Source organism: Protopterus annectens, chromosome 2.part1 (genome assembly GCF_019279795.1).
Source record: "Protopterus annectens isolate FY-2018-M chromosome 2.part1, PAN1.0, whole genome shotgun sequence".
In the NCBI taxonomy this organism is placed as follows: domain Eukaryota; kingdom Metazoa; phylum Chordata; order Ceratodontiformes; family Protopteridae; genus Protopterus; species Protopterus annectens.
In genome coordinates, this window is record NC_056729.1 from 1092522674 (window position 1) to 1092548155 (window position 25482).

The window sequence follows — 25482 nt, forward strand, 5'->3', positions numbered from 1 at the left end:
TTAGACTCAGTCATGTCTTTTCAGCTGTCAACTCCACTGTGGACAAAGGTTATTCATTTTAGAGAAGAAAAAGGACCTCTGTTTAACTTATTTTGTTTTCTCAATTTCCTTATAACAACTTAATGTTAGGCTAAATCAAATGTTGTAGTAGACTTATGTCTGCACCTTCACACCCATTCATCTTTGCTAAACAAATTCTCAACAGCAGCTTACAGTACAGAGAGCACCCATTTCAGATTGAGACATGGCATTAGAGAGTTCAGTGCCTTCAAAGACAGCTCCATGTCATTTGATCAAAGCCCAGCAACAGTGGTCAGGAAATCATTCTGTCTAATACAATTAATGACTAAAAGCATAGTATCATAGGATCTTAGGATCATAGGAGGTTACTAGGCTAATAGCCTTGGGGCCTTACAAGCCTAGCCAAGAGTTTATCTGCAAAAATAAACCTCAGTCAGCACTTGCCACCCCTGTCAGTGAGGGACCCAGGTGAAACCCCTAGGACAAATTTGTGGTTTCCCATCCACTCATCAAGGTTACACTTAAGAGGGTCAGTGAGGTACTCTGTTTGATGTGTATGGGAAGTCTATTCCAGAGATGGGGCAGCCTCTGGGAGACAAAACTGGCTCTCCAGCGGGTTTTGTTGATGCTTCATATTAGATTCAGGCCTTTTGAGCAGGTAATGCATGAGGAGCTAGACTTACAGATATGGGGCATCTCTAGTAGGGCAGGGTCTGAGATTGCCTTATAGGCAAGACACAGATCACCTCTGAGCAATTTGTACGATACTGAGTAGAGTGACAGTGATTTGAGCCTGTCCACACAGGACAGGTGTTGGAAGCCATAGATTCACACTGTGAGGTATTTCTGTGGCTGCTCCAGTTGGTGCAGATGTTTGGAGAGGTACATACCAAACAGGGCGTTATACTCAATTATTGGTCTAATGAGGGAGGAGCATAGAGAGGTAATAACCTCATTTTTTCTGGATGTAATCCCTGTACTTATGGGATGAATCCAGTAAAAGGCTTTTCTGACCACTACTGCCACATGATGGTTGAATCTGAAATTGTTATCTACCCAAGTACCCAGGTCTCTCACCACAGGTTGTGTGTGTACGGAGTTACTGTTGATGTGGTAATCAGTAGGGGCCATGTTTCTGGTGAATGGTATGATTGATACATTTTTTTGCATTTAGGTTGAGGCCATGATTTTAGCACCAGTCATTAGTTGTTATGAGACCCTCTTGCAGTATGTTAACATCATTTGGGGTCAATGACAGCACCCAACCTACAGTCGTCCACAAACTTGTTCAGCCGCAGCCCTTTTGTATTTATCTGAACCTCTGAGAAGTAGATGCCAAACAGTAGAGGTCACAGGACAGATCCCTGGGGAACTCCACTAGTCACAGGTCTGCTATCGGAGGTGGAGGTGCCTATTTTGAGCTAGTTGGCCACCCACCTGATGAGATAGGGATTTATGTCAAATTATGTCAGCTTTTTGATGATGCCTGAGTTGGAGATTGTGTCAAAGGCCTTGGCCAAGTCAAGGTAAGCTGTATGTACTGACTTTCCCTCATCATGGGCCTTGGTGACAGTCTCAAAGAAGTCAACCAGGTTCAACAGGCAAGACCTTGGCTTAATGAATCCAAACTGAGTGAGGTCAAGTGCTTGGAGATTGCCTACGTCCTTGTTTATGAGCTCCATTATAATATGCTCTTTGGCTTTATGGATCAGACTTGTCAAGCTAATGGGGCAGTAGTTTCCAGGTTCAGTAGTGGCACCAACTTTATGCAAGGGGATGACAATGGCAGTTCCCCACTCTGCAGGAATGAAGCCTCTACTTAGCCTTTGGTTGAATAGGGTGCTCAATAGTGAAGCTAGTTCTTGCTGGAGATGGCACAGAATACAGCCTGGGATACTATCAGCTCCCATGTAAGCTGTGTTTTTTGCCTTGGATAGGGTCTTTAACACTTGATCTACAGAGATGTGAGGGGTGACAGGGAGGCTAAGTCAAAAGGATCAGTATAAGTGATACTGTTAAGTACTAATTTGCAACAAACCTGGGATTTTCCACGGAGGTTCCTGATGTAACTGAAGAGGCCTTTGTGGTGTCCTTTTGGTTTGGAGACTAGCTTTGATTCATAATTGACCTTGGAGGTTCTCGCTAGTGAGATAACTTGCTTGTTGAGGCTAAGGAGGGAGTTTTTCCAATTTAGAATTTATTCCTTTTTACTCTTGGACAAGAGTTTCTTCCTTTTGTTGTAAAGCCTGTTGATAGAGGTTGTTCACCAAACAGGTTTGTGTTTCCTTGAGGAGCAGGTTTTAGTTCTGATGGGTATGGCTGAGTTCACGCAATTGTACAGGTACTTGTATACTGCATTGGCATACTGTTCAGCATAGTTGTCTGCATCTTCTGAAGGGGGTGGTAGTGTGATGCTACAAATACCCTCCCTTAGGATGTGGTAGTCAGCTTTTCAGAAGTTTTTAGCTTGATTACGGTTGGGTGGGTTTGGATAGGACAGAAACTTCCAATGAGACAGTTCAATGATCTGATCTCACCAGGGAAGAACATACTATGGGAGTGGTAAAGCTGTCACTTATGTTGTTGAGAACCAAGTCCATAATGTTATCTCCCCTTGTGGGGATGAGACAAGTTTGTCTAGTGCATTAGAACTGATGAAGTCAAGGAATCATTGGGTGAGTGCATTAGTGCAGGAATAGTTCACCCAGTCTATGGTGCGGCAGTTGAAGTTTCCAATGATGAGGGTGTCAGGGGGTACCTTGATGGAGTCAAGTAGATCCAGGTAAGAGGAATGGGTGTCCTGAGTCATGGAGGGGGCTTTATACCTGGCTAAAACTTGGATGGGTGTCTTGCCAACTGTCAGTTGGAGTAGTTCCAGTGTTTCATACTGGCAGACCAGTCTGGAAGTGTGCCTGTCCTTAATGAAGATAGAGACTTCACCATCCTTAGTCTTCAATGACTCCAAAACCAAGCAAAATAAGTACCACAGATGAAGGAAAATAGTTGGCTCAATGATAGAATTCCAAAGCTGGATTCATAGTTAATTCAAACACATAAACGCAATTCCACACACAGCATTTTCATCTAAGTTGCTAAGACTTCATCAGATGCAAACAATGAATGAATAAACCATCTCATTATATAATCCATTAGCTTAATTATCCAAATAAATTGTCTCAACAAGGCATGCCATTGATCTGTTTAGGCCCATAGTTCGGGTATTCAGTCTTCAGTCTAGTTGTTGTTGCTGCATAATTACACACTTAGTATGTAGATTAGCTCATTTCTTCCTCACACTCAGTAAAAGAAAGAACCATACTCAGTTCTCTTGAAAAGCTTTGTTAGGCAGACACACACTGCTTAGCAGAAACACAGCAGTCACAAATCTGCAGGCCTGTAGGAATCTCTGAGATGGTATGTTGGGCTCTGCACTAGCCATGCCTAAAGAGAGTGCTGTCTTAGTCCCTTAGTCTTCCTGATCTCATTTTGGGGTTAGAATGTGTAGAATGACTGTTAGCCTAGTAAGGAAGGGGTGCTCTCTGCAGCCCTGAACCAGGTTTCCATGACCAAATAGACATCAGCATCTTCCAGTGTAAGGAGAGCCTTCAGTGAGTGCATTTTCAGGTTAATTTGTTTTTGACAGCTCTTTTATGCTGGAAGATTTGTCTTTGGGACATTACCTAAAAAAGGCACAATGGGGGAGGCAAGATCCCTGGCCAGAATCCGGAATTCCAGTGGTCACAGGTGGAAGTCATCTCTGGCAAAAGCAACAAGGCCTGTCAACCATGTCATCCCAGGCAGACAGATACTGGATCCCCTTGGAATGACACCTGAAACTAAGCTAATTGTTTAAGTCAATTATTTTTTGTTGGTATTGTGGTAACATTATTGGTGAAGGTAGGATGCTGCTCTGGGCTTGAGTCATACCTGCCTGGGATACATACTCTGAGAGCTCAATCATGTCTTGCTTCATATAGTCCAAGAAGATACAGCTCAAATCATTCACACTAACATGGACAATGACAGAGTCATCTGTACTTGTTGTGGAGAGACATAAGGTCATGTGTGATGTGGCAGATTTTGGCAACTGACCGTGCCCTTCTCCTTGTCGAGCTTGGTGAGGGGGACATCGATGTGTCTCACAAATGAGTCGCCAATGACTAGTATGTTTGGTTTATTGTTATGTCTTATGAGCTGTGATGGTTTACTGTTTTGCCTTATGGGCTATGTTTGTGAGACACTGGTGTGTTGTCTATTTGTGATGTGTTTGGTGTTATGTGTGGAATGTTTGTAAGTGTGTTTTGAAGGTTAGTAGAAGCTACCATTCTACTACACCCTGTCCTGATCAGGCCATTTACAGAATATAATGTCCCTTTTAATATGTGTCTGTCAAAACACATCACACAGCTAGAAAATCCTCAGATTTTCCTGAATAAGAAGGTCACCAAAGTAAAGAACCTCAGCAAAGGGGCTTGAAACTCTATCCATATAATTTGTCACTTAAACTCAAGCGAGGTGATTTATGTCTAGCATTCTATGTTAAGGACCTAACCTACCACCCTTCCTTGATCTCTTACAGCTCCCCCCAAAAAAATGGCTTCACAAACACATGTCTTGAATCTCCATCACAAATAAGACATGTTGGAAGAACATATTTATTACCCTGTACATTCCTTTTTCCTACTACACACATACATTTATCTCTCTAAGCAGAACATCATGGTTACTGCCATCTGGATAGATGTACTGAGGCATCTGTACCACTCCAAAATAAGCATGATGACTGCCTGTTGATTCACTGACACTGTCAGTTCAGTGTGTTAAATACTGACTTTGAACAGCACAAAGTTCCATATGGAAGAACTCAAACTTCAGTAAACACTATAAGAAAATGAAAATATACCAGGCCATGTATAATAGATATACACTTCATTATTATAAAAGGGATTTAGAAATGTTGAGTCCCTTATATTTGCCATTAGGAAATATAAGGCCAAAGCTAAACTTTGAATTGCAATTAATTTAAGAGATAACCAGAAGGATTTCTTCAGCTATACTGGAAGCTTAGATGAAACAGACAATTAAGTACTGAAGTTATTTATAATGGTAACTCCTTTTTTATGCCAAGAATGCTCCTAATGTTCATATACAGACATTATCTACCTACCAGCCACTTTGCCCTCTACTACTTATTCTCCCTCACACCTCGCCCTTCTGGACCAAGTCATTTCAGCACTTTCTTAAATCAAAAATATTAGGTAGTTATTTCCTAACACAATCTTTAGATGTTTGCAAAGAAGCACTAATCCCACCTAGCATCACAACTCCATCAACTCTTCAACCTGATTCTCTCTACTGCCTACTGCCTGATGTGTGGAGAATAGCTGCTGAGGTGACCTTGCTTAAGGATCCCCTCTACAGACTTGGGTATTTTAGGCCTTGTAATCTCCCTAGCATTATTTGGGAAGCTATGGAACATACACTACTTGAACTAAAAATAGTGATAGTTGATTTTATATGCTTGGATACACACCAACTCTGCTTTTTAAAAGGTAGATCATGTTTACAGAACCTGGGTAAGTTGTTCAAAAGGATAACCAATCTATATATAAAGGGCATACAAATCAGGCTGCTTACCTTAACCTTGCTAAGGCATTTGACACTATTTTCCAAGCTGGGATTATTGACCAGCTCTCCTAACTCAGCATTATCCCATACGTAATTCAGTGGATAGGTAATTGGCTATCTAGATGTTATACCATTAAGATCATGGATATTTGTTTTAGGTATTAAAAATATGATTAGCCATAATCCACAAGGTTCTGTCATTAGCTCCCTCTTATATATATATTTCTATGATAAGATGGCTGATGTCAAGGTAATATGGTTAACCAAGTTTGCTGCTGACTAAAAACTGTGGGTGGTTATCAAATCCCATTCTGATACTTATATTGTCTAGCAAGGACCAAACCAGACAAACACTTGGTGTGTTGATTATGGTTTTTCCCTCAACAACAAAACAAATGCAGCATAGTTTCCTTTGCTAACATAGTGTCACCAGCACATACTATACAGATAACATTACACTTAAACCTGAAGCAGTTATCAGGGACTAGGGTACCTATGCTGATAACAAACTTTCCTTTCATCACCATGTCTCTGTCATCATTAGAACATCCTTCTACCTTGCACAACTTATTATTTTTGGTATCTCCTCAGGATCTAAAATGTTATTGTCCCATTTTGGTCCTGTTCTATATGCCCATCAACAAATAAACTGCCTCCTTTCACATATACCTTAATAATCACCCAGTCCAACTTGAAGTATTTCATTGTTTCCATACCAAAAAGATAATAGGTCTAAGTACTTTAACTATTCTCATGGACTAAAATCCCTGCCCCTTCTACTGACTGTTATATAATTATGGAGGGTGAGCTCTGCTTAGCATTCTAGTCCATTATATGAGTGACCCAGCATTCTTTCATCTCCTTCACCTAAACAGAACAAGTGATAAACCAAACACTCATTCAAGAGACTTAAACCTATACTACCATATCAACATCAACAAATTGCATGACAGGTTCCTAACCTAGTGTATCTTCCACTGCTCATATTTATTAAGTGGAGTATTTCAATGGCATCCTTTAAAATAAGCTTGAATGACTGGATAGGCGATTGCAAATTTTTAACTAGGGTATGCGGGAAAGATTTACTTAAAGAGGTATACTGTTAGTCTCTTAAGAGCACTAGGTGAGGAAGCTTAGCTTTTCAGTCTCTTCCATCGCTGTAATCTTAGAGAAAACTTAGGAATCTAGGAACTCTGCTCTGTTTATCTCATTTATGCATGTACCTCTGCTATGCATTTTTTCAAAATTTGTTATATCATCTTTCACTGTGGCATACGAGCAAATCAGAAAAGCTTAATCTGTGGCAGATTTAATAATTAAAGATACATCTTATAGACATTAAAATGTTATTGCCACACTAAACTCCTCATTGATTGTAGACTGTGGAAAGTCTTTATCTCTTTATTTATCTTATTAATTAAATCAGTAAGGGAATCTGTTTCTTATCACTCCCTATTGAAATTTATTTATTTAACATTTGTTTACCAAGAAAGTCCATCTTGCAACAAAGCCAATTTTCAGTGCAAGCCCAGGAGAAACACTCCAGACACATGTCTTTGTAATGTGGGAGGAAACCTGGAACACACTCACACGAACGCAGGGAGGACATGCAGACTCCACACAGAAGCCTCCCCTGCCAAGAACTGAACCAGATAAGCTCTTGTTGTGAGGTGACAACACAACCACTACACCACTGCACCATCCAAATGTTGACACTTGAAATGCTGAGTGCCAACGAGATGAAAAAAAAGACTGATAACACAGAAGGACAGTGAATTTCAAAAATTGTGCTTCTCCTTTAAACTTCTTTTTGCAGGGAGCAAGTCCCCCCTGTACCCCCATACCCATCAAACTTAAATATACCAACTCTGAGATCACCATGACATTTCAGACCTTGTATACAGAAATCTAATCTTTTGGCCATTCAATCTCCATATTTCAAAGTCCAGGAAAATGCAAATGTGCTTAGTTAAGAGGACAGAGAAACGTTGAAAACAAGTACTGCAGATAAAGATTTCAAGGACTGCATTTATTCTCAGCATCCTAGAGATTTTTGGGATGGGCTTTTGTTTAACATACAAATTATGTATACCCCAACAATCTATGATTTAAACATGTCATTGGCAGAGTGAATACAAGATATTTTTCTAAACCTTTTAGTGCAAGAATTCTAGGCGAAGCTAGAAATAATAAGGCAATAAAGGCTTAAACTCAGGGACAGATTTTTACATATTGCTCTTCTGAACCAAGAAAGTTGCTAGAATAATAGGTTTTGCTTTAGCATGCATTTTCTAAAGGATATGAACTCTGAAATTCAACTGTCCTTATATAGTGGTATCAGAGCGTAATGATTTCCAGAAAAACATAAATGTTATGAAAGACAGACCAAAAATATGAGGCAAAAATCTGGATATTCTGTGAAAATGTGAACAGTTGAGAAGTATTTCTGTGACAAATATTCTAAAATTCATATAATTAACAGAAAAGCAGACCTGTTATGAGTAGAGTCGGTGTAAGGTTGTGTAAAATAAGTATATAGATAATAGAAAAATGGTCAATAATTTTTAAAACTTAGGAATTAATTACTGTTTGCATTAAGGATGGGGTCCTCGTTAACTATGACTATAATCGGTATTGATTAAAATGTATAAAGCACTGAAGAACTCAAATCACTAATAAATAAAGGGATCCAATTTATAATAAGACCCAACCTACATGAGAATATCTATACCAGGCCATTTTAACAAGTACCAGCAACAAAAATGACTGATAAAACAAACCTTTTTTTATTCCTTTTCAAGTTACAAAACTAAAATAAATATATACATAAATAAATAAATAAATAAAGTACAAAGTAATGACAGCATATTTTCTCTAAATGTTCAACTTAATACATTTAATACTTGCAGGTACTTCTCCCCAACAGCTGAAAAACTAAGCGGGAAGCCATTTCATCATAGTAATACATAGAAAGTTATTAAACACAATAATGTGTCACTGTGTTTCATTTCATTCCTGTCTACTTTGCTACAGTAGAAAAATGCTTCCCTAAGGAAAAACATATCACAGCACTTTATCTTTTAATAACCTAATTCCTATTTTCTTTAGAAGTATAGTTTCTTTCACTGACTATTCTTTAACCATGCAGAAGACTTCGGGAAGGTATGATCCCACTAATTTGGAATCAAATCAAAGTTATTTGGAAATCAAAGTGAGGGCTGTTAATATGAAAAACACTTACAGGCCAGTACTCAGGTCCTTTGCTAAAAGTTTGGGAAAATATAGCTCTTCTGTATTTAAACTCTGTTTTAAAGAATACAATACTATCAAGGACCAGCACAGCTTTAAGATAGCCCCCAGCACTGGGATTGCTATAGTAAAACCCATCAGCTGCTTCTCATAACCTTCCATTGCTAATATTGTTAGCAACTATTTTTCCTTTACAGTTCCACCTTCATTCCATCCATACTGCTGTTCTGTAGCACCATTATACACTTCCCTCTGTATTACTTAGATGAGTATTCACTAAACTACTCGGTGTATTTCGTTAAACTACTCGGTGTTACTATCGACGAACACCAAAAATTTGATATTCATGTCCAATTAAATATAAAAAAAACCCATCAAAAACTTGGGTTACTATACAGAAACTCTCAATTCCTTTCTCCCTCTACCAGGCAAAGCCTTGCCACTACCTACTTACTACCATCACTTGTATATGGTGCCCCTCTTCTAACCAGCCTTGCATCCTCCATCTCCTCAAAACTAGAAATCTGCTACAACAAAATATCCAAATTCACTACTAAATCTAAACACTACTCCCACCATTGCTCTTCCCTACACATGCTAAAATGGCTAGAGCTTCTCAACTACCTCCAACTCACTACAGCCCACAAATTAATCTTTAAATGTACTGCATACCCTGCTCTAGCATACATCCTTCCTTCTTATACTCCCAACAGACCCCCAAGATCTGCACAACAAAATCAACTTGCTATTCACAAACCAAAACGTCCTGCTGGCCAGTGTCTGCTATCCTATTCCCTAGCAAAAAAATGGAACTCTCTCCCCCCCTCACTAAGAATCACCAATAACCTTGAACTCTTTAAATCCCAGCTCCATTCTCATCTCTCCCAAAATTGGAAATGTAATTGCTCTCTGCCCCCCTAATCCTATTAAACTCTTTTTCGACCTGTTCTTCATTAAATACTTATTCACCTTGCTATATTAGCAAACAGCTTCCCCTTGATACTTCTTACATAACTTATACACCTTTAATGTATATAGTGTAAACCCTACACATACCGTTCTTTCTGTACTTCTCTCCCCCTATATACTTCTTCCATCTAAACCTATATAACACTGTCTAACTAATGTCTTTAACATTCTACAAATTGTGTCTAATACTCTTCTACTATCTTTACCCTACATCCCCTTGTATTACCCCCTATTGCTTTTCTTCTCACATATATTCTTCTTTCTAATATACATTTGCCTCTTGTTTCACTACTCAACTGCCTCTCTCTCCTTCCTCCACTCTAGGTATTTATTCCTATTACTCTTCTTACTTCACACTACCCATCTTTGTTACCAAGCATGTTCTGTATAAACTATCCTCAAGTCTCCTATATTCCACTTATTACACTAATTCCTTTTGCTACATCTCACTTTATTCATCTTACAACTTTGTTTAAAACATTATATAATACCAGGATTATTCATAACTGCATTTTATTGTACTTTTTTATCATATTTTATTGTATTTTATTTTTTTGTATCTGTATTTTGGAGCTTTTCTCCCCAGGCCTCCACTAAAAACGGGCTCTTAGAGCCCAGTGGACCTCCCCGGTTATCAAACTGGAAATAAATAAATAAAAATAAATAAATAAAATATTACTACTGATCTGCATTTCACCCATAGGCCCATAGGTAAGTACTAGGGTAGCTGCCCTTGGAGATAATTTGTAAGCTTAGCAAATTTGCCTCAGAGGTTAAAAATTAAACCCTGTACCTCATGCATATTAGGTAAACATCTTAACCATTATACCAACTCTGCCCACCCAACTTCTGTTTACTACTCACATGTATATACAAATGTATAGGCCACTTTCATGATATGGCATTTGTACTTTAGGAATGCAGCTTTATTACTTGGAATGCGATGCATTTTTTCTGTATACTAATTTTTGCTTGATTTTATCATATTGTGTGCTCAGCATTTATAATAATAATAATATATTACTAACTTTGGGCTTGTTATGTATACATATTCTTAGAAGTAAGACTTCTGCATGTGAGATATTTACTTATAAGTAAACCAGAGGCAAAATATCTACATAAGAAAATGGTCAGGTTGAAGCCCTCTACCTCATGCAGGACTTATGCCAATGTACTAACTGGTTCATCCCCACTATGTCCTGTAGTTCTAATGGGCATGCATCTCAAATCATCATGCAACACAAAGAGACATTAAGCACCATTCACAAGGAAATACTGGGAAAGCTAAATCACTAAATTTATCATTAAAGCAAAAAAAGAAAATATTCTGGAAAAGTCCTAATATTTGATGATACTTGTGATTATAGATACTGAGTCTATACCAACTAAAATTAGCAAGGACACAGCCACTGGGTGCATTCTCCCTGCAGCTAAGATGAGACATGTCACGAAGGCAATTAAGTGCATTCAGGGTTCTCTTTAAAATTTTGACTTACCAGTCATGCATGTCAGAATCAATGACATTCAGTGGCCCTGTGTCACTGATGCAGAAAAATATGGCTACTTGACAATTGTCAAGATTGCGACTACTGCCCTTGTGGCGTAGCAGGTGTTGGGTGGTACTGGAATGATTAACACACTGGGTCTGACAGCTGCTGTCATTCTGTACCGACTCATTTCATTAAACCTTTATTGGAAAGAAAAAACAAATCATGAAATACAATAAAATAAAATATGTATATTAGTATTATTTTGTAAATATTAGTAAGTTTGTTTGGCACTTTAACATATTTCAAGAGCTGTCACCCCATTTAATCCCCTTATTTTAGTATTGTTTTCTTTCTTAACGCATACAGCTGTAGGTATTTTTTTTTTTTTTGTAAAATAGAAATACCAAATCTGAAATGCAAACAGTGCTTTGCATTTATAAGACCTCACATTTGTAGAAGAGTTTTTCTTAAACAGATAATACATGTGCAGATTGTTAAGTGGTAGCAGCCCACTTTAGTTAATAACTTTGTCATGTAAAACAGTGAGAAATAAAACTGCCTGGTTACTTCCTTTTTAGTTATAAGTTTATTTGCAAGCTTCATTAAGAGGGCATAGTGTATGCTCCAAATGCTCCAACTTCTCTGAAGTGTGGGTGGTTTAGGGGTATTTCTTGTAACAGTGGATTCTGGTCATGGACTGATAGTCATATTCTCAATATTCACTGGTTCATCTTATAAATACTCTTAGCTAGACTGCTACTCCTTTGCAGTTAGTGAATTATCATTTCTCTAGGGATAATCTCAGACCATGAGGAAATGTGTGAGGCCCAGTACTAGTTTACACAGGATTGGCTATGCCTCAATCAAAACAGGTTAAAGCATTGAAATTACTCTTTTACTTATGTACACCACAGCTAATAGTAAGGTGACTGTGGACTCATTAAAGCTCACAGCCTAAGTAAAAATGTAATCCCCTTAGAAGCTTACCTTACATTTGAGGGAACTGTGGTGTGTGCACTCTCATATAGAAGTGAATCAATGACCCATCTTCCATTCAAGAAGTGCTTAGTTGCAACTCTTTCTCACAGCTTGACCACTAAGTGAGGAGGTGGAGTATACAATTTATAAGTGAAAGGTTATGAAACCAAACTGTGGGCATAAAGCACTTTACACCCAAAAATACAATAGATAAAACAAACAGCAGTTTTGTAACATGTCATTACAGTACCTGTACATCACCTCAAGAAAATGACCACTTCCTTGACATCTTATGTCCTTCTCCATAACAGAAAATATCTTTCTACTCAGTGACCAGCATCATCTCTCCATTCATAAGGAAAGCTGTGCTTCAGACAGTAATTATACAGAAATACTGCTAGACTTCATAAAAAGGAAGAGCTTCTAACAGATAGTAAAACATCATCAAGGGGCAGAATTATACTGAATATCATTTATACAGACTTCCCTGAAAGATCTGGTAAGCTAACCATCAACCCGTCCGATTTTTCCTCTGACCAAAATGCATTAATATTCCTCATATACACCAAAACTAGCTTAATAAAAGTAGGAGCCATATTTAAGGAGTTTTTCAAATGTTAACTATAATGCCCTGACCAGTCACATTGCATTGCTTTGCCAGCTATGATCATATATTAAATTATCCTCCTCACAACTTACCACCTTGCAACCAATCAGGGAATTGTTCATATCCTTCTAGAACACTTTAGAAAACTGCACTGATAATTTCATCACTATGATATATCAATACAGTGAAAACTCTGTATTTGGTGGCTTAATGGTTAAGATGTTTGCCTTACAAACACAAGGTGCAGGGTTTGAGTCTCACAAGGGATAATTGGCTAGGCTTGCAAGGGCAGTTAGCTTAGTACTAATCTATGAACCTATTTAACTAAGTGGTGGTGGTATACTGTCAACATATTATTAAACCAAAAGAAAAGAGTGTAGAAAGCCTTCACACTTTACCCACCCCGACACAAAAAGGCTATGGTCAGCTTCATCCAGAAAGATCTTATTAAAGCAATCAAGATAAGCAAGACTTCATCTAACATTAGCCATCTGGTCATATAATAATAATAAGGTCTTCTACAACAACTTCTTAAAAATGAAAGATAAGTATAAAGAATGTTGTGGACTAGAATAAAATATCACTACAACAGGTATGCCTAGCATACCAGCATATACATTCGAAGCTTTAGGCCACAAAAGGGAATCCCTTCCACCATTACTCTCTGCAACACATTACCATATGAAATGACTTTCATAATAGTCAACTTTGCATCAGTAAGATCAGAAATACAAGTTCCTTAACACCAACCAAGTAGTTAAATTCATGCAAACAAAATAACTTAATATACCCCTCATGCACAATTCTTAACAGAACATTAAGGACAGAGTATGTCTATGATATTTCAAACCAGGCTACTGTACTCTCAATCCACAACAGATGCCCTCCCACAGATACCCAATATTAGCTTAATGCACCCTTAACACATCATTCTTAACAGAACATTAAGGACAGAGTGTGTCCATGATATCTCAGAGTAGGTTACTGTATTCTCAATCCACAACAGAAGTCCTGCTCCAGACAACAGTAATTACATTGAGTCTGTCTGTGCAAGATGATGGAGAGTGCCATTATGGAATTTATCCAGACAGACATGAGAAACATTCTGTTCCATGACCAAATCAAGTATAGTTTATTCAAAGGTAGATTGTGTATATCGATTTCTTTTTGAGTGTGATCATTGCACTGATTGAAGATTTATCTGCCCATACAGCTTACTTAAATCTGACTAAAGTGTTTAATACTGTTCCAAGTAAGGGAGTAATGCATAAATTCAGGAATCTAAATGCAAATGAAGCAGTACTAATTAGGGTGCACTGATTGTGACATGTTCATACATAGCATGTAAGAAAAGGACAATTCCTTTCCTCACTATATCCTCTAATCTCTGAGGTCCCTCAAGACTGTATCATTGGGCCATTCCTTCTCAGCATATTTTTCTTAGATGTCAAATCATTCTGCAATGTCTGGCATACCAAATAAACAAACAACTGATAACTTGTGATATTGTCCTCAACCCTACTGATGTGAAATTTCTTCAAATAATGCATAACTTACACTCAGATGGTACAGTAGAAATGAAATTGCCTTCAATGTCAAAAAATGTGGACTTCTGGTATTTAGCAAGCCCCCCCCGCCCCCCCAACCAGATGCTGGAGTAATTATAAATAGTGATCTTTCATTTGATGTCCATAAAACAACTACCATCTTTAAAGCATGTGATCTTTCATAGGATTGAGATCCATGCTAGGGAGGTAACAGTCCTCCTGTAGACAAATTGTAACAAATTATGCACCCTGATTTGTATTCTACTCATACACCATGTAGTGCAATTTCAGAAGTACATCTTTCAGAAGATACAAAGGTTCCTCAGAGAGTGAATCAAATACCTTTAAGACTTGTCAATAACCAATGACTATACCAATTGCCTCCTTCCTATCTATATCTTACTGCCAGAACTTTAAAGGACCCCTTGTAATTTGAAACCTTTTGCTTAAAATAATCCCCCATGACCTGAATGCAAGATGACACTCGGCCACTTTAAAAATTAATATTTGTGCTGTCTTGAAACATGACAGCTTCATACCTCAGTTTTCATCCTGAACCTCCTCTTTCCCATTTTGTACATAAGATCACAGCTTTGAGTAAAACATTGCCACCTCTGTCCATTCATTAACACTATGTTGTCTGCTTTGACAGTCACATCTGACCATCACAGTTCTTTTCTTCTGCAATACATCTGCTTGTTTACTGGATGTCCTTGTTTCCTCCTCTGTTCTTTCTGTCTCTTCCAAATTTTCTTCAAAAAAATAATCTTCTGCTTCCTTGCTCATGTGCCCAAACCATGGCAATCTGTTCTTTTTGAACTACTCTGCAATTGTAGCTACCTTAACTTTGCTCTGATGTCATAATTTCTTCATCTGTCCCACAGTGTGCACCATACCACCCATCTCAGGCACCTCATCTATATCATCTCTAGCTTGCTCAACTTGCCCTTCTCTTCAGTGCCCAGGTTTCTGAAGCATACAGAAGTGCTGGTGGCACCACTGTTTTACACACCTTATGTTTCAGCTTCTTTGGCATTTTTCTGTCATTCACTACTCCCTGACATCCTATGCCATTTGGCTGCAGCCTTTTTGATTATATCTTTGACTTCCTCATCCTGACTTCCTTTCTCCATAACTACCCCTTACAGATAATTGAGGCCATTAACCTATACCGCTATTTACACTTCCATTTCAGTTTTCACCTTCGTCTGATTTCCTCCATTTGCTGCCATGATGACTGTCTTGTCTGTGCTCACTTTCATCCCTTGTGCCTTCAGATTTTCATTACATTCCCCTGTCATTTGCTGAAATTCCTGTTCCGAGACTGCTTGTAATGCTGCACCATCTGCAAGCAGGAGCTTTGTTAGTATGTTCCCTCTAATCAGCAGTAAACTCAAAACTAAAATATGAATCTGATCACTGATCATTCTTCTGGCATTGGGTCTTTGCACATAGTCTAATTTTACCATTGTTTTTGGAACTTTGAACTATCACAGGAGTGCTTTCTTGGGACCTTGTTAAGCACTTTCGCCAAGTGTAGGAATTCCCAGTCGGTTTCTTTTCTCGTCCTTAGCTTCATCTCCATTAACCTTCTCAGTACAAACATTGGGTCCTTTGTGTTGCATCCTGATCAGAATCCAAATTGTTCATCTCCTATCTTACTCTCTCTACTTCTCTGAGTATTCATTTTTCATTCACCCTTTCAAGCTCTTTTATGCAGCGAAGCACGAGCTTGATAACTCTGTACTGCCTGCAGTTGTCATTGTTCCAGTCATTGTTATATACTGGCAATTGAATGTTTATTGCCCAGTCATCTGGGGTATTCCTTTCTCTCCATACTATTATGAGTACCCTCAGGAGCCATTTCTCCCCTAACTTACACAACATCTTGATCATATCTGTCAAGGTGTTATCTGAGCCTGCTGTTTTTCCTGACTTCATTTCCCTTAGTACCATTCTTACTTCTTCTAGGGTGGGATCTCCTTCCCATTTCATTTTAGGCTGTATAGGCAGTATAGCTTCTGTGGGATTTTCTTCATATTAAAGCTGCTGGATGTACTGCTTTCATCTTACTTAGATGTCTTATGGACTGGTGAGCTGGTAGTTGCTGCTGTACCTTATAATGCTCTCTGATTAATATCTACTCTGCTTTTTTGTCTTTGTCATGCAACCTAATAGACTTTCTTTGTGCCACCTGCTGAGTTACTTTCCATAAGTTGTTAGAATGCTTTGTTCTTTACCATTGTGTCTGTTCTGTTAACATCTTTGTTAGCCAGCTGGTACTCCTTGTTAATCTGGTCCATATCTTATATATCCCACTTTTCCTGTACTCCTTCTTTGTTTGATTATTTCTTGGGCCTTCTTATTACACCATGAGCTTTCCTTATATACCTTACTTCCATAACTGGGTCAGCTGCATATCTGTCCTATAGACCTCACACATGCTTTTCTAAGATATTGCCATTCTTGTTTATTCCTCTCTTCTTCCTGAGGTTTTATAGCTGGGTATTTCCTTGAGCTTTTGTTCTTTCACATCAGTCAACATCCAGGTCTTTAGCCTAGTCTATATTGCTCTTAGAGCCTTCTCTGATCACTGGTTGCAAATGATTGCTGCCATCAATGGCTTGTATTGCAAACCAGCTGTTAACACTGAGGATGACTTTGCCATCTCTGATTCTGCTCCATGCCTTTTCCTTCATCAGAGAAGGTCTACTTGAGTTACATTTTGGCCAGTCGTATGTGATATTGTGACTGTCTCTCTCTTACTGAGCAATCTGTTGGCTACCCTCAAGTCATTTTCCAGACAAAAGTCCAGAATGGCATCTCCTTCTTTGTTTCTGTTGTCCCAGCCATGTTGACCCATACAGTTCTCATATTCTGCTCTGCCTGTTCCAATATGAGCCCTCAGGTCCCATATAATCAACACCAAATCATGTTTTTCTCTAGCTCTTCCTGAATGCACTCTTTTCCTTGACATCACAAACCTCCTGTTACATATATGCTAAGGTAATGACTAATGCCCTATCTTTACACTGAAGTCTGATTGCCATGAGTCAGTCTATTACTATTTCTGATGACATCTCTCACTGTCTTCAGAAGACTGCTTACTACAAATCCCACATAATTTCTAATCTATTCTTCCACTGAGTAGTAGATTTTGGATCTCAAGCCAAGTGGCTTTCCTGTATTTCCCTTCCATCAAGTCTCCTGGATGCACAGAATGCCCAGTCTCCTCCATCAATCATGTCACCCACTTCCAAGCTGCATTCTGCCAGTGAACTTATATTCAGAGTAGCAATCCTGAGCTCATGTTTGTCAGGTTGATTGGTTTTACATCCAGCTTTAGCTCAGTAAATTTATCCCAGCTAACCAAGGCTGGGCAACTGAACAATGGCCAGAAAGTAACTTACTGACATAGGGATGCTGGGCTTTATGGCAGGCACACACTGGCCAATAGTGAGTGTACACATTTAGTATAAGGTACACAGACACTGCCCACTATTAACATGTGCACCTGGTATAGGTCAAAGCAGGCCAAGTCCTTAACCATCTTATCAAGTACAAATATCTATGCCAACTTTTGGCAACTTTAATTAACATGTCCAAATTACCTAGAGCTAATGTTTACACCATCATGTGGCTAGTCCTAATCTGGCACTCAGTTTATTACCGATGATCTCCTATTTAGAGAATACTGTGCACCATAGGTGATGCATAAAAAGGCCTATCTACACAACTGTACCCTCAATAGGCACCACATGCAGGAGTCTCAAACTCACAAACCTCAGGTCTTAAACAGCACCCAGACAAGTATAATTATAGGTAAGGAACACTACTAAAGTACATTCCTAGTTGCAATGGCTTTCTTTTTGATTTGGATATTGTGGACCTCTGCTGATTGTGCTAATCTGTATACAGCCCTCAGGGTAATATGAGTTTGAGACCCCTAATAGTCAGTTCTGCTGCCCACAACTTCATTCAATTATGTGCGAGTTTGAAACAGAAACACCAAGTATGTTTTGGGAGGTAATAAGAATACCACAAAAACAACAAACAAACTTCACACAGACATTGGCTGGAGAGCCCAGGTAATAAACATCTCACTCAACTGAGCTCAGTCCATCAATCCATATCTTAAAGAAGGAACTGGATGACTACTTGGACCCCTGTAATTTGTAACATAGGATCCAGGGTATCATGCTCCTTAATGGTTATAGACTCTAAACTTGTCCGGCAAACTTAAGAATGTATAAATCTTTGGCTAGTACATGGTACAAAAAACAGCCTACACATCCAGTTAATATGTTAACACAAGTAGATATATTTTCTTTCTAGAATAAGGGTTAACTTGTAGCTGTTGCTTTTTCTAATTTTTTTCCAAAACCTTTGACTTAGTAGAAAATAATCTCCTTCTACATGCCTGGTTTAGCTGATTTCAGTAATAAATCCTTAAAATATTTGGAAAAATACCTGCTTAGCCATTCAAAGTTATTCCATACCAAAATGCTTCAGCAACACCATATCAAGTGATTTGGGATTTCCTGTGGGATACAGCCACATCTCATTGCTGTTCTCCTTAGTCACATGTAAGATAATACTTGAAATTATCGGTGGCTCTTTGTTTAGTAAACAGATGAGTCAGCCTTGTTATATGTTGGAAAAATTTCCTGATAAATAAACCCCATACTGCAACTGATGCCTTTCCAAATTGATTAAAAGAAAAAAAAGTGAAAAAAATTTAAAACAAAACTATAACAGCATAGGAGAAATATTAGACAAGCAATCGTATGATCATAAAAATGTCCAGTCATGTGCTTCTTTAAATAGACACACATAAATGTTCTTGCCACTCTTTTTATGCACATAATAGTATTAACATGCCAGATTTAGCAAGGCCATGCATCTACCCACCCAGTCATCAAGGCTGCCCATGAAGATAGCCAATTTATTTCACCTGTAGTAGTAAATTATTCCACAGGTTGTAAAGAAACAGAGTTAAAAAAAACTATCCATCTAGACAGTGAATCTTGTTTATTGCTGGTAAAGATTTAAACACCTACTATGGGCATTTGTAGAGTATCTGGTTTTGCAAAGAAGTGTGAAGTCAGACAGACCTGGGCTTTTTCATGGCTTTCAAAACAAGACATGGATCACTTTTGAGCAGCTAGTAGGCTTATGAGTATATGGAGTGGTGTGTTAATATGTTGGGATAGTTAAAAGATTTAAAGCCTTCAATTCTCTTGGTTAGCATTTTCAGTTTTTTTGGAGCAGACAGTGGATTGTGTGCCTAATTCTGAAGCTCATACCTTCCATTTTGGAATTAGAAGCCTATAATAGTGAATATACGGTGATAGATACTAACCCTGAGTTTACAGTATCTCAGATTACTCACTCTATTCAGCAGTCATGGAGTTAGTAAATATTGTTACCAAGGGTGTGGAGGCACTTCTCCCATAGCAGGTGAAACATGGTCTACCCTAAAAGAATAATTTAATCATGTAAGAGTCAGTATCACAATTTGAACTTTTCTTTCTGGAATTATATTTTATTGTTTGGAGTATATGCCATCATAGTATCTTCCCTTTCACATGAACCCATGGAGTAAGCCACCATTCCTTGTTTGTACTGCCCTGTAGCCACATTCTTTCACCTGTCAGTTAAACCCTTTCTCTTAAACAAAGACACATGCACTTCTGTCTTCACATAATACATCTTCTGATATATCATAGAGTAGCTACCTAGGTGTTGACCTGAAACATGAATACCATTCTTTTTGCAAACTTCACACTATTGTGCTCACTGTAAAATTTACCTGTTTACTCTTGGTTGATTGGATTAGTTTCACTAGGCCAATAAACTTTTATTCAGGGACAGACCTGAGGTAGTACTCCTACTAACTAGGGGAAATTTAGCTAGGACACCTAGTAAACAAAAGTGTAAGTAGATAAAAAATGAGTATTATTACTGTTGTTCATGTCTGTATAAGTATGGTGTTAAACATTTAATTTTCTCTTCCTGTTACTCACAGACTGTCCAACAAGACTTAAGTTAAAGGACCATCGAGGATTATAAGAGAAAAATAAATGCTGCTTACTCTTAAGCATAATTGTAAGAATACATCATATAAACAAATAGCACTGCAAATTCATTTTAAAAGCATAAATGATGGGTTGGATATAAGGAAATTATCATTTCCTTACCTGAAAAGCATTAAGTATAGTAAAAATCACATGTAGTGCTACTGATTGGCTATCAGCAACAGTTCCAATGCCGAAACCCCAAGTTAGTCCTAAAAACGGTGTTAGGATGGCAACACTTCTTCCAACTTTAACCAGTGTGCTTTTTTCTTCTGTCCTCGGTCTGTTTCCAACAGAAGGTTGCAACAATCGAATTATTACAACGACCAGAATCATTAGATTTAGAGCAATGATGATCAGTGCTGGAATAACAAAGGCAAGAAGTGCTCTGCTTTCTTCCCAATTAAGCCAACAGGCATTATTTCTTATGTAAGTACTGTTCTGGGGCTCAGTAACAGCAATTGTGATTACTGTTATGAGCAATGGACATGCATATCCAACTGCAAAAGCAATAGCCATCATAGTAGACTTGCTCATATCATGGAATATAAGCACTAGGCGGTAGAAAAGAATCATGCCCATGACAAACATCCAAAAAAAGAGACAAAGGTAAAAATATTGAATGAAGAAGGTTGCAGTTTTGCAGGCAGACAGTTTCTCTTCGGGAATTGACTTGTCACTGGGTATAGAAGCACCTATTATGAACCAGATGTCAGCTATCAGGAGAGAAACAGCTATGTTGACAATGCACACATGTCGCATGTAAGAAGTTTTGTTCTTTGTTACAGATTTCCATACAATTCCTTCAATGATAAGGCATATGACTAAACTTCCCATGGATATTCCAACCCCAATGTTTGTAATCCAGAATAACAAACGAGAGACTGACTCAGCTATAGCATCTATACTACTTGACATCAGAATTGAAAATGAAGTGAGATGATTACACATACATGTGACATTTTCTGCATGATTTTGTCCTTTACAACCATTGTTTTCCCAGCTTGATGTAGAGAAATTCCAAAACACACATTTTAAGTTATTTAAGGATGCATTCGTTTTCTGGAATGTCATTTCTAATTCACTTAAGTTTTTATCTGCTGATACTGTGATAAGAATTCCATTGATGGAAAAGTTATTATTGGTATTAGTATTATTATTATTACTGTTATTAAATAAAATGTCTCCAAATGTACTGTAACCAATGGCAACGACAAGTGAGCCAGAAGGAAGCTTACTAAGAGCATGGTAAGGAATAGTTACAGTTGCACTGTCATTCTGAAGTGGTGCATAGAACTGTTGATTACTGTTATTGGACAATTTAATGCCCCTTAACTCAATAGCTGAAGATGTTATGTTAAATGTCAGGTTGCTTGTGGAAAGTTTCTCAGCAAACCTTTCAACAGACTGCAGTAGCTGAGAGCTTGCATCTGGATTGTTTACATTTGACCAGCTAGAAATGTTGACAACAACTGCATTTACAGAGTGTATAACATCCTGTAAAAGAAACAAGAATAATATCAGTGATTTAGCAAACATTATTAAACTCTTCAAAACTATTTTTTCATTTTTCCTGTCTGTTCTGAAATATATTAACATTATTGCCTCTCGATCAATGGCTTTCATTGGACTACTGCATGCATTACATACATGTAGCACTAGCACAACACAGGGTTCTAGAACCTCACTGGTCTCTATATAACACAGTGTAAACAAAGATATAGGAAACAGAAAACACTGAAATGTAGTAAATGCACCACATGGGATGATCTGCATTTCCTTCCCTCCAGGTAGTAGCCTTGGAAATGTAGACAGACTTTTTATTTGCTACTAGAAAGTTAACAGAGTAGCAGATATGACATAAAACTACAGCAACAAATAATTTCAGTATAAGAAGATAGTTATTAGGCATGCAGTCCAGGAGATCATTAAGAAGCCTAGTTAAATTCCACAACTGTCACAATGCTTTCTTGACTTTAATAGCTTAGTCAATGTTACTTCATATTGCACTAGTGAAATTTAACTAGACATTTATTTATTTATTTATTTATTCATTCATTTATACATTTAAAACCACAAAGTGAATATGTCAGTCAATAAAAATAATAAACCAGAAATGGACTGAAAGATCAGCCACATGACCTAGAAATTCATGTAAAATCAATAATTTTATTCAAATAGTTAAGGGCTTTCATCCGAGATCTGAAACAATATTAAATGTACCACTTTATATAACAAATTAAAACTGTCACATGACATAAGCTGTCTAATCAAAAATTAGTTAAATCCTTTTAATAGCACCAATTATATATGTTAATATACAAATTAAAAAAAACACAGGAAATAAAACTAACATTAAATAAAAGTATAAGTATGAATATTGTTAAAAACTTTGGGGGAATTTAATAAACCCTACAAAGTCTTTTCTTTACCATGTAGGCATTGTGCCACGGTGCTTTGACGAAAGTAAGCAGGTTTGCGATCCACTAAGCACTGCTGCTAGGTGGCAAGCATGCATGCGCCAACACAACAACTTCTGTGGTTTTCAAATCACCTCATAAGCAGGTGAATCTCATGCAAAAGAGGCAGGTAGAGTGATCCAGCAAGCAGATAGGTAGACCTGCAGACCCCGTCTCAGTATCAGTAGTGTACATGGAAAAAACACAAAAGGGGCTGTAAAACTGCATCTAGATGGACAGAAATGGCATAGCACACACAGCTATGAGTGAAACTATCCTCTGTGTATCCCAAAAGTCATATTAACTATATTAAAATATTTTTTTTTAATAATCTGGGCATGTTTGCCTGGCATGCTGTGGTGCTCAAACATGCCTTCTATAAAAATAAATAAATAAGAAATGTGGAAAAACTCAAAATTAATATGAGTCAGGAACGTATTGCAGAGACCTGTGTGCAGTATTTATAATGGTGCATTGGTGCTGTTCCTAACGTGGTAGGGCTTGCTAGCATGTAGTATCCGCAGTGTGAGCACAGAACCCTATGCAAATGAGGTTGAGTTGCTGAATAGCTTAATGGGGTAATCATGTCCACAGATCCCTTCTGTGTAGGCAGAGAACCATGTTGGTGTCCACAGAGGAGGCACCTGGCATCAGGACAGGGTGTGTCCACTATCTTCTAATCTGACTGGAGCACAGCTCGGCCTGTCTGCATGGCACAGCACCATGCTGAGCATGCAAGTCTGGGGGAGTTCATTGATTTCTAAGCTTTGATTAGCTATGGGACATGTGTTTCTGCATATTTGCATGGCGTGCCTCTGTGCTGAGTGTGGAAGTCTGGGGGAAGGGTGTGTCCACTGACTGCTAAGCTTTGCTTACCTATGTGGTGCGTGTTTCTGTGTGCTTGTGTAGCGAGATGCTATGCTGAGAGTATCTAAAAGGTCAGTGATGTATTAATTACTGTTGATCCTTGTTTAACTTAAGCTAGGGTCATTAAATGAAGTTAATGACATACTAGGCAGGTGCAATGCATCATAGGTAGCCAGTCATGCAGGGAGCACTTACAGTAGAGCACTAGAAAGTATGCATACACCCTACAATCTGATTTTCTCCATACACTGCACCATTGGAGAACTGACTTGGGGATTTTAACTGAAAGAATGCTAAAGGCTGCTGAAGATCTGCTACATCTGTATGTGCTAGATGCTGAGATCAATGCTGCTGACAATAGGCCTAGACAGAGAAGGAAAAGAGTGTTCCGGCCCAGGGTAACCTTCAAGGAGCTACATGAGCTGGAGATTGTAGAGCACTACAGGGTTTAATAGGAACATATTGCAAGAACTCATTGAGCTCTGCCACCCTCAACTCAGACTCAGAGTCAACAGAGGGAACCCATCCCAGTGGAAACAATGGTATGTGTAGCCCTTAGGATAATAGCCACAGGTACCTTCCAAAGACCAACTGGGGACATGATAGGGGTCTCACAGGCATCAGCATCCAGGATACTCCACAAGTTCCTGGATGCCATGCTACCACATGCCAGTGAACACATTTATTTCCCCCCACCCCTGAGGAGAAGGTCAGCAATATACAACACTTTTACCATGTAGCACACTAACCTGTGGTACCATAGACTGCACTCATGTACACATCGAGGCACCACCTTTTGAGGATGGTAGAATCTATGTCAACTGCCAAGCTGTGCATAATGTCCAGGGCATTATCATGAATGTGTATGCTGGTAACCTGGCAACCCTGCAGCTATCTATCTGGCACGCGTCACAGCTGTACCAGATGCTTGCTTGGGGGGACATCCTACATGGCCATCTACTGGGGGATGCAGGCTATGGCTTGGAACTGTGGATGATGACACCCATCAGAAATGCATGCACACACACACACACACACACACACACACACACACACACACACACACACACACACACACACACACACACACACACACACACACCAAAGAACTCCACAAAGAGGTACACACACAAACTAGGAACATCATAGAGTGTATGTGTTTGGGTTGCTGAAGTCAAAGTTCCATTGCCTCGATATAGCTGGTGGAACTCTGCAGTACTCTCCAGCCACATGTGCACATATGTTCACAGTTTGTGGCATGCTACACAATATGATCCTCTGGAAGCAGCTGCAGCAGGATTAACAAAGGGAAGGGATACACAGCCCCCCCCACGAGTGCCTAGGTCACCACAGCCACACTCACAGGAGGACTCGGAGGAGCCAACTGATGATGTCCCTGTAGGCAGACGTAGGTGTTCTCAGTATATCCTGGCTTTGGCTAAGAGACAATGCATAGTACATTCCCTGACAGTCTAGGGCCCTAGGAACCGACACCTCATTCTTACGCACACACACACACACACACACACACACACACACACACACACACACACACACACACACATATATTAAAATAGTTGTATTGACTGT

The 25482-nt window shown here is 38.6% G+C and overlaps 1 protein-coding gene across 1 annotated transcript in view; it reads right to left on the reverse strand.

Annotated features, from left to right (window-relative positions):
• Nucleotides 1–25482, reverse strand: part of LOC122794948 (adhesion G protein-coupled receptor F5-like) — a 719027-nt gene that overhangs the window by 16371 nt on the left and 677174 nt on the right. Inside the window, exon 10 of the mRNA XM_044063541.1 lies at nt 20690–22063. Within this exon, the coding sequence (XP_043919476.1) occupies nt 20690–22063 (1374 nt within the window). The remainder of the gene's footprint in view (nt 1–20689; nt 22064–25482) is intronic.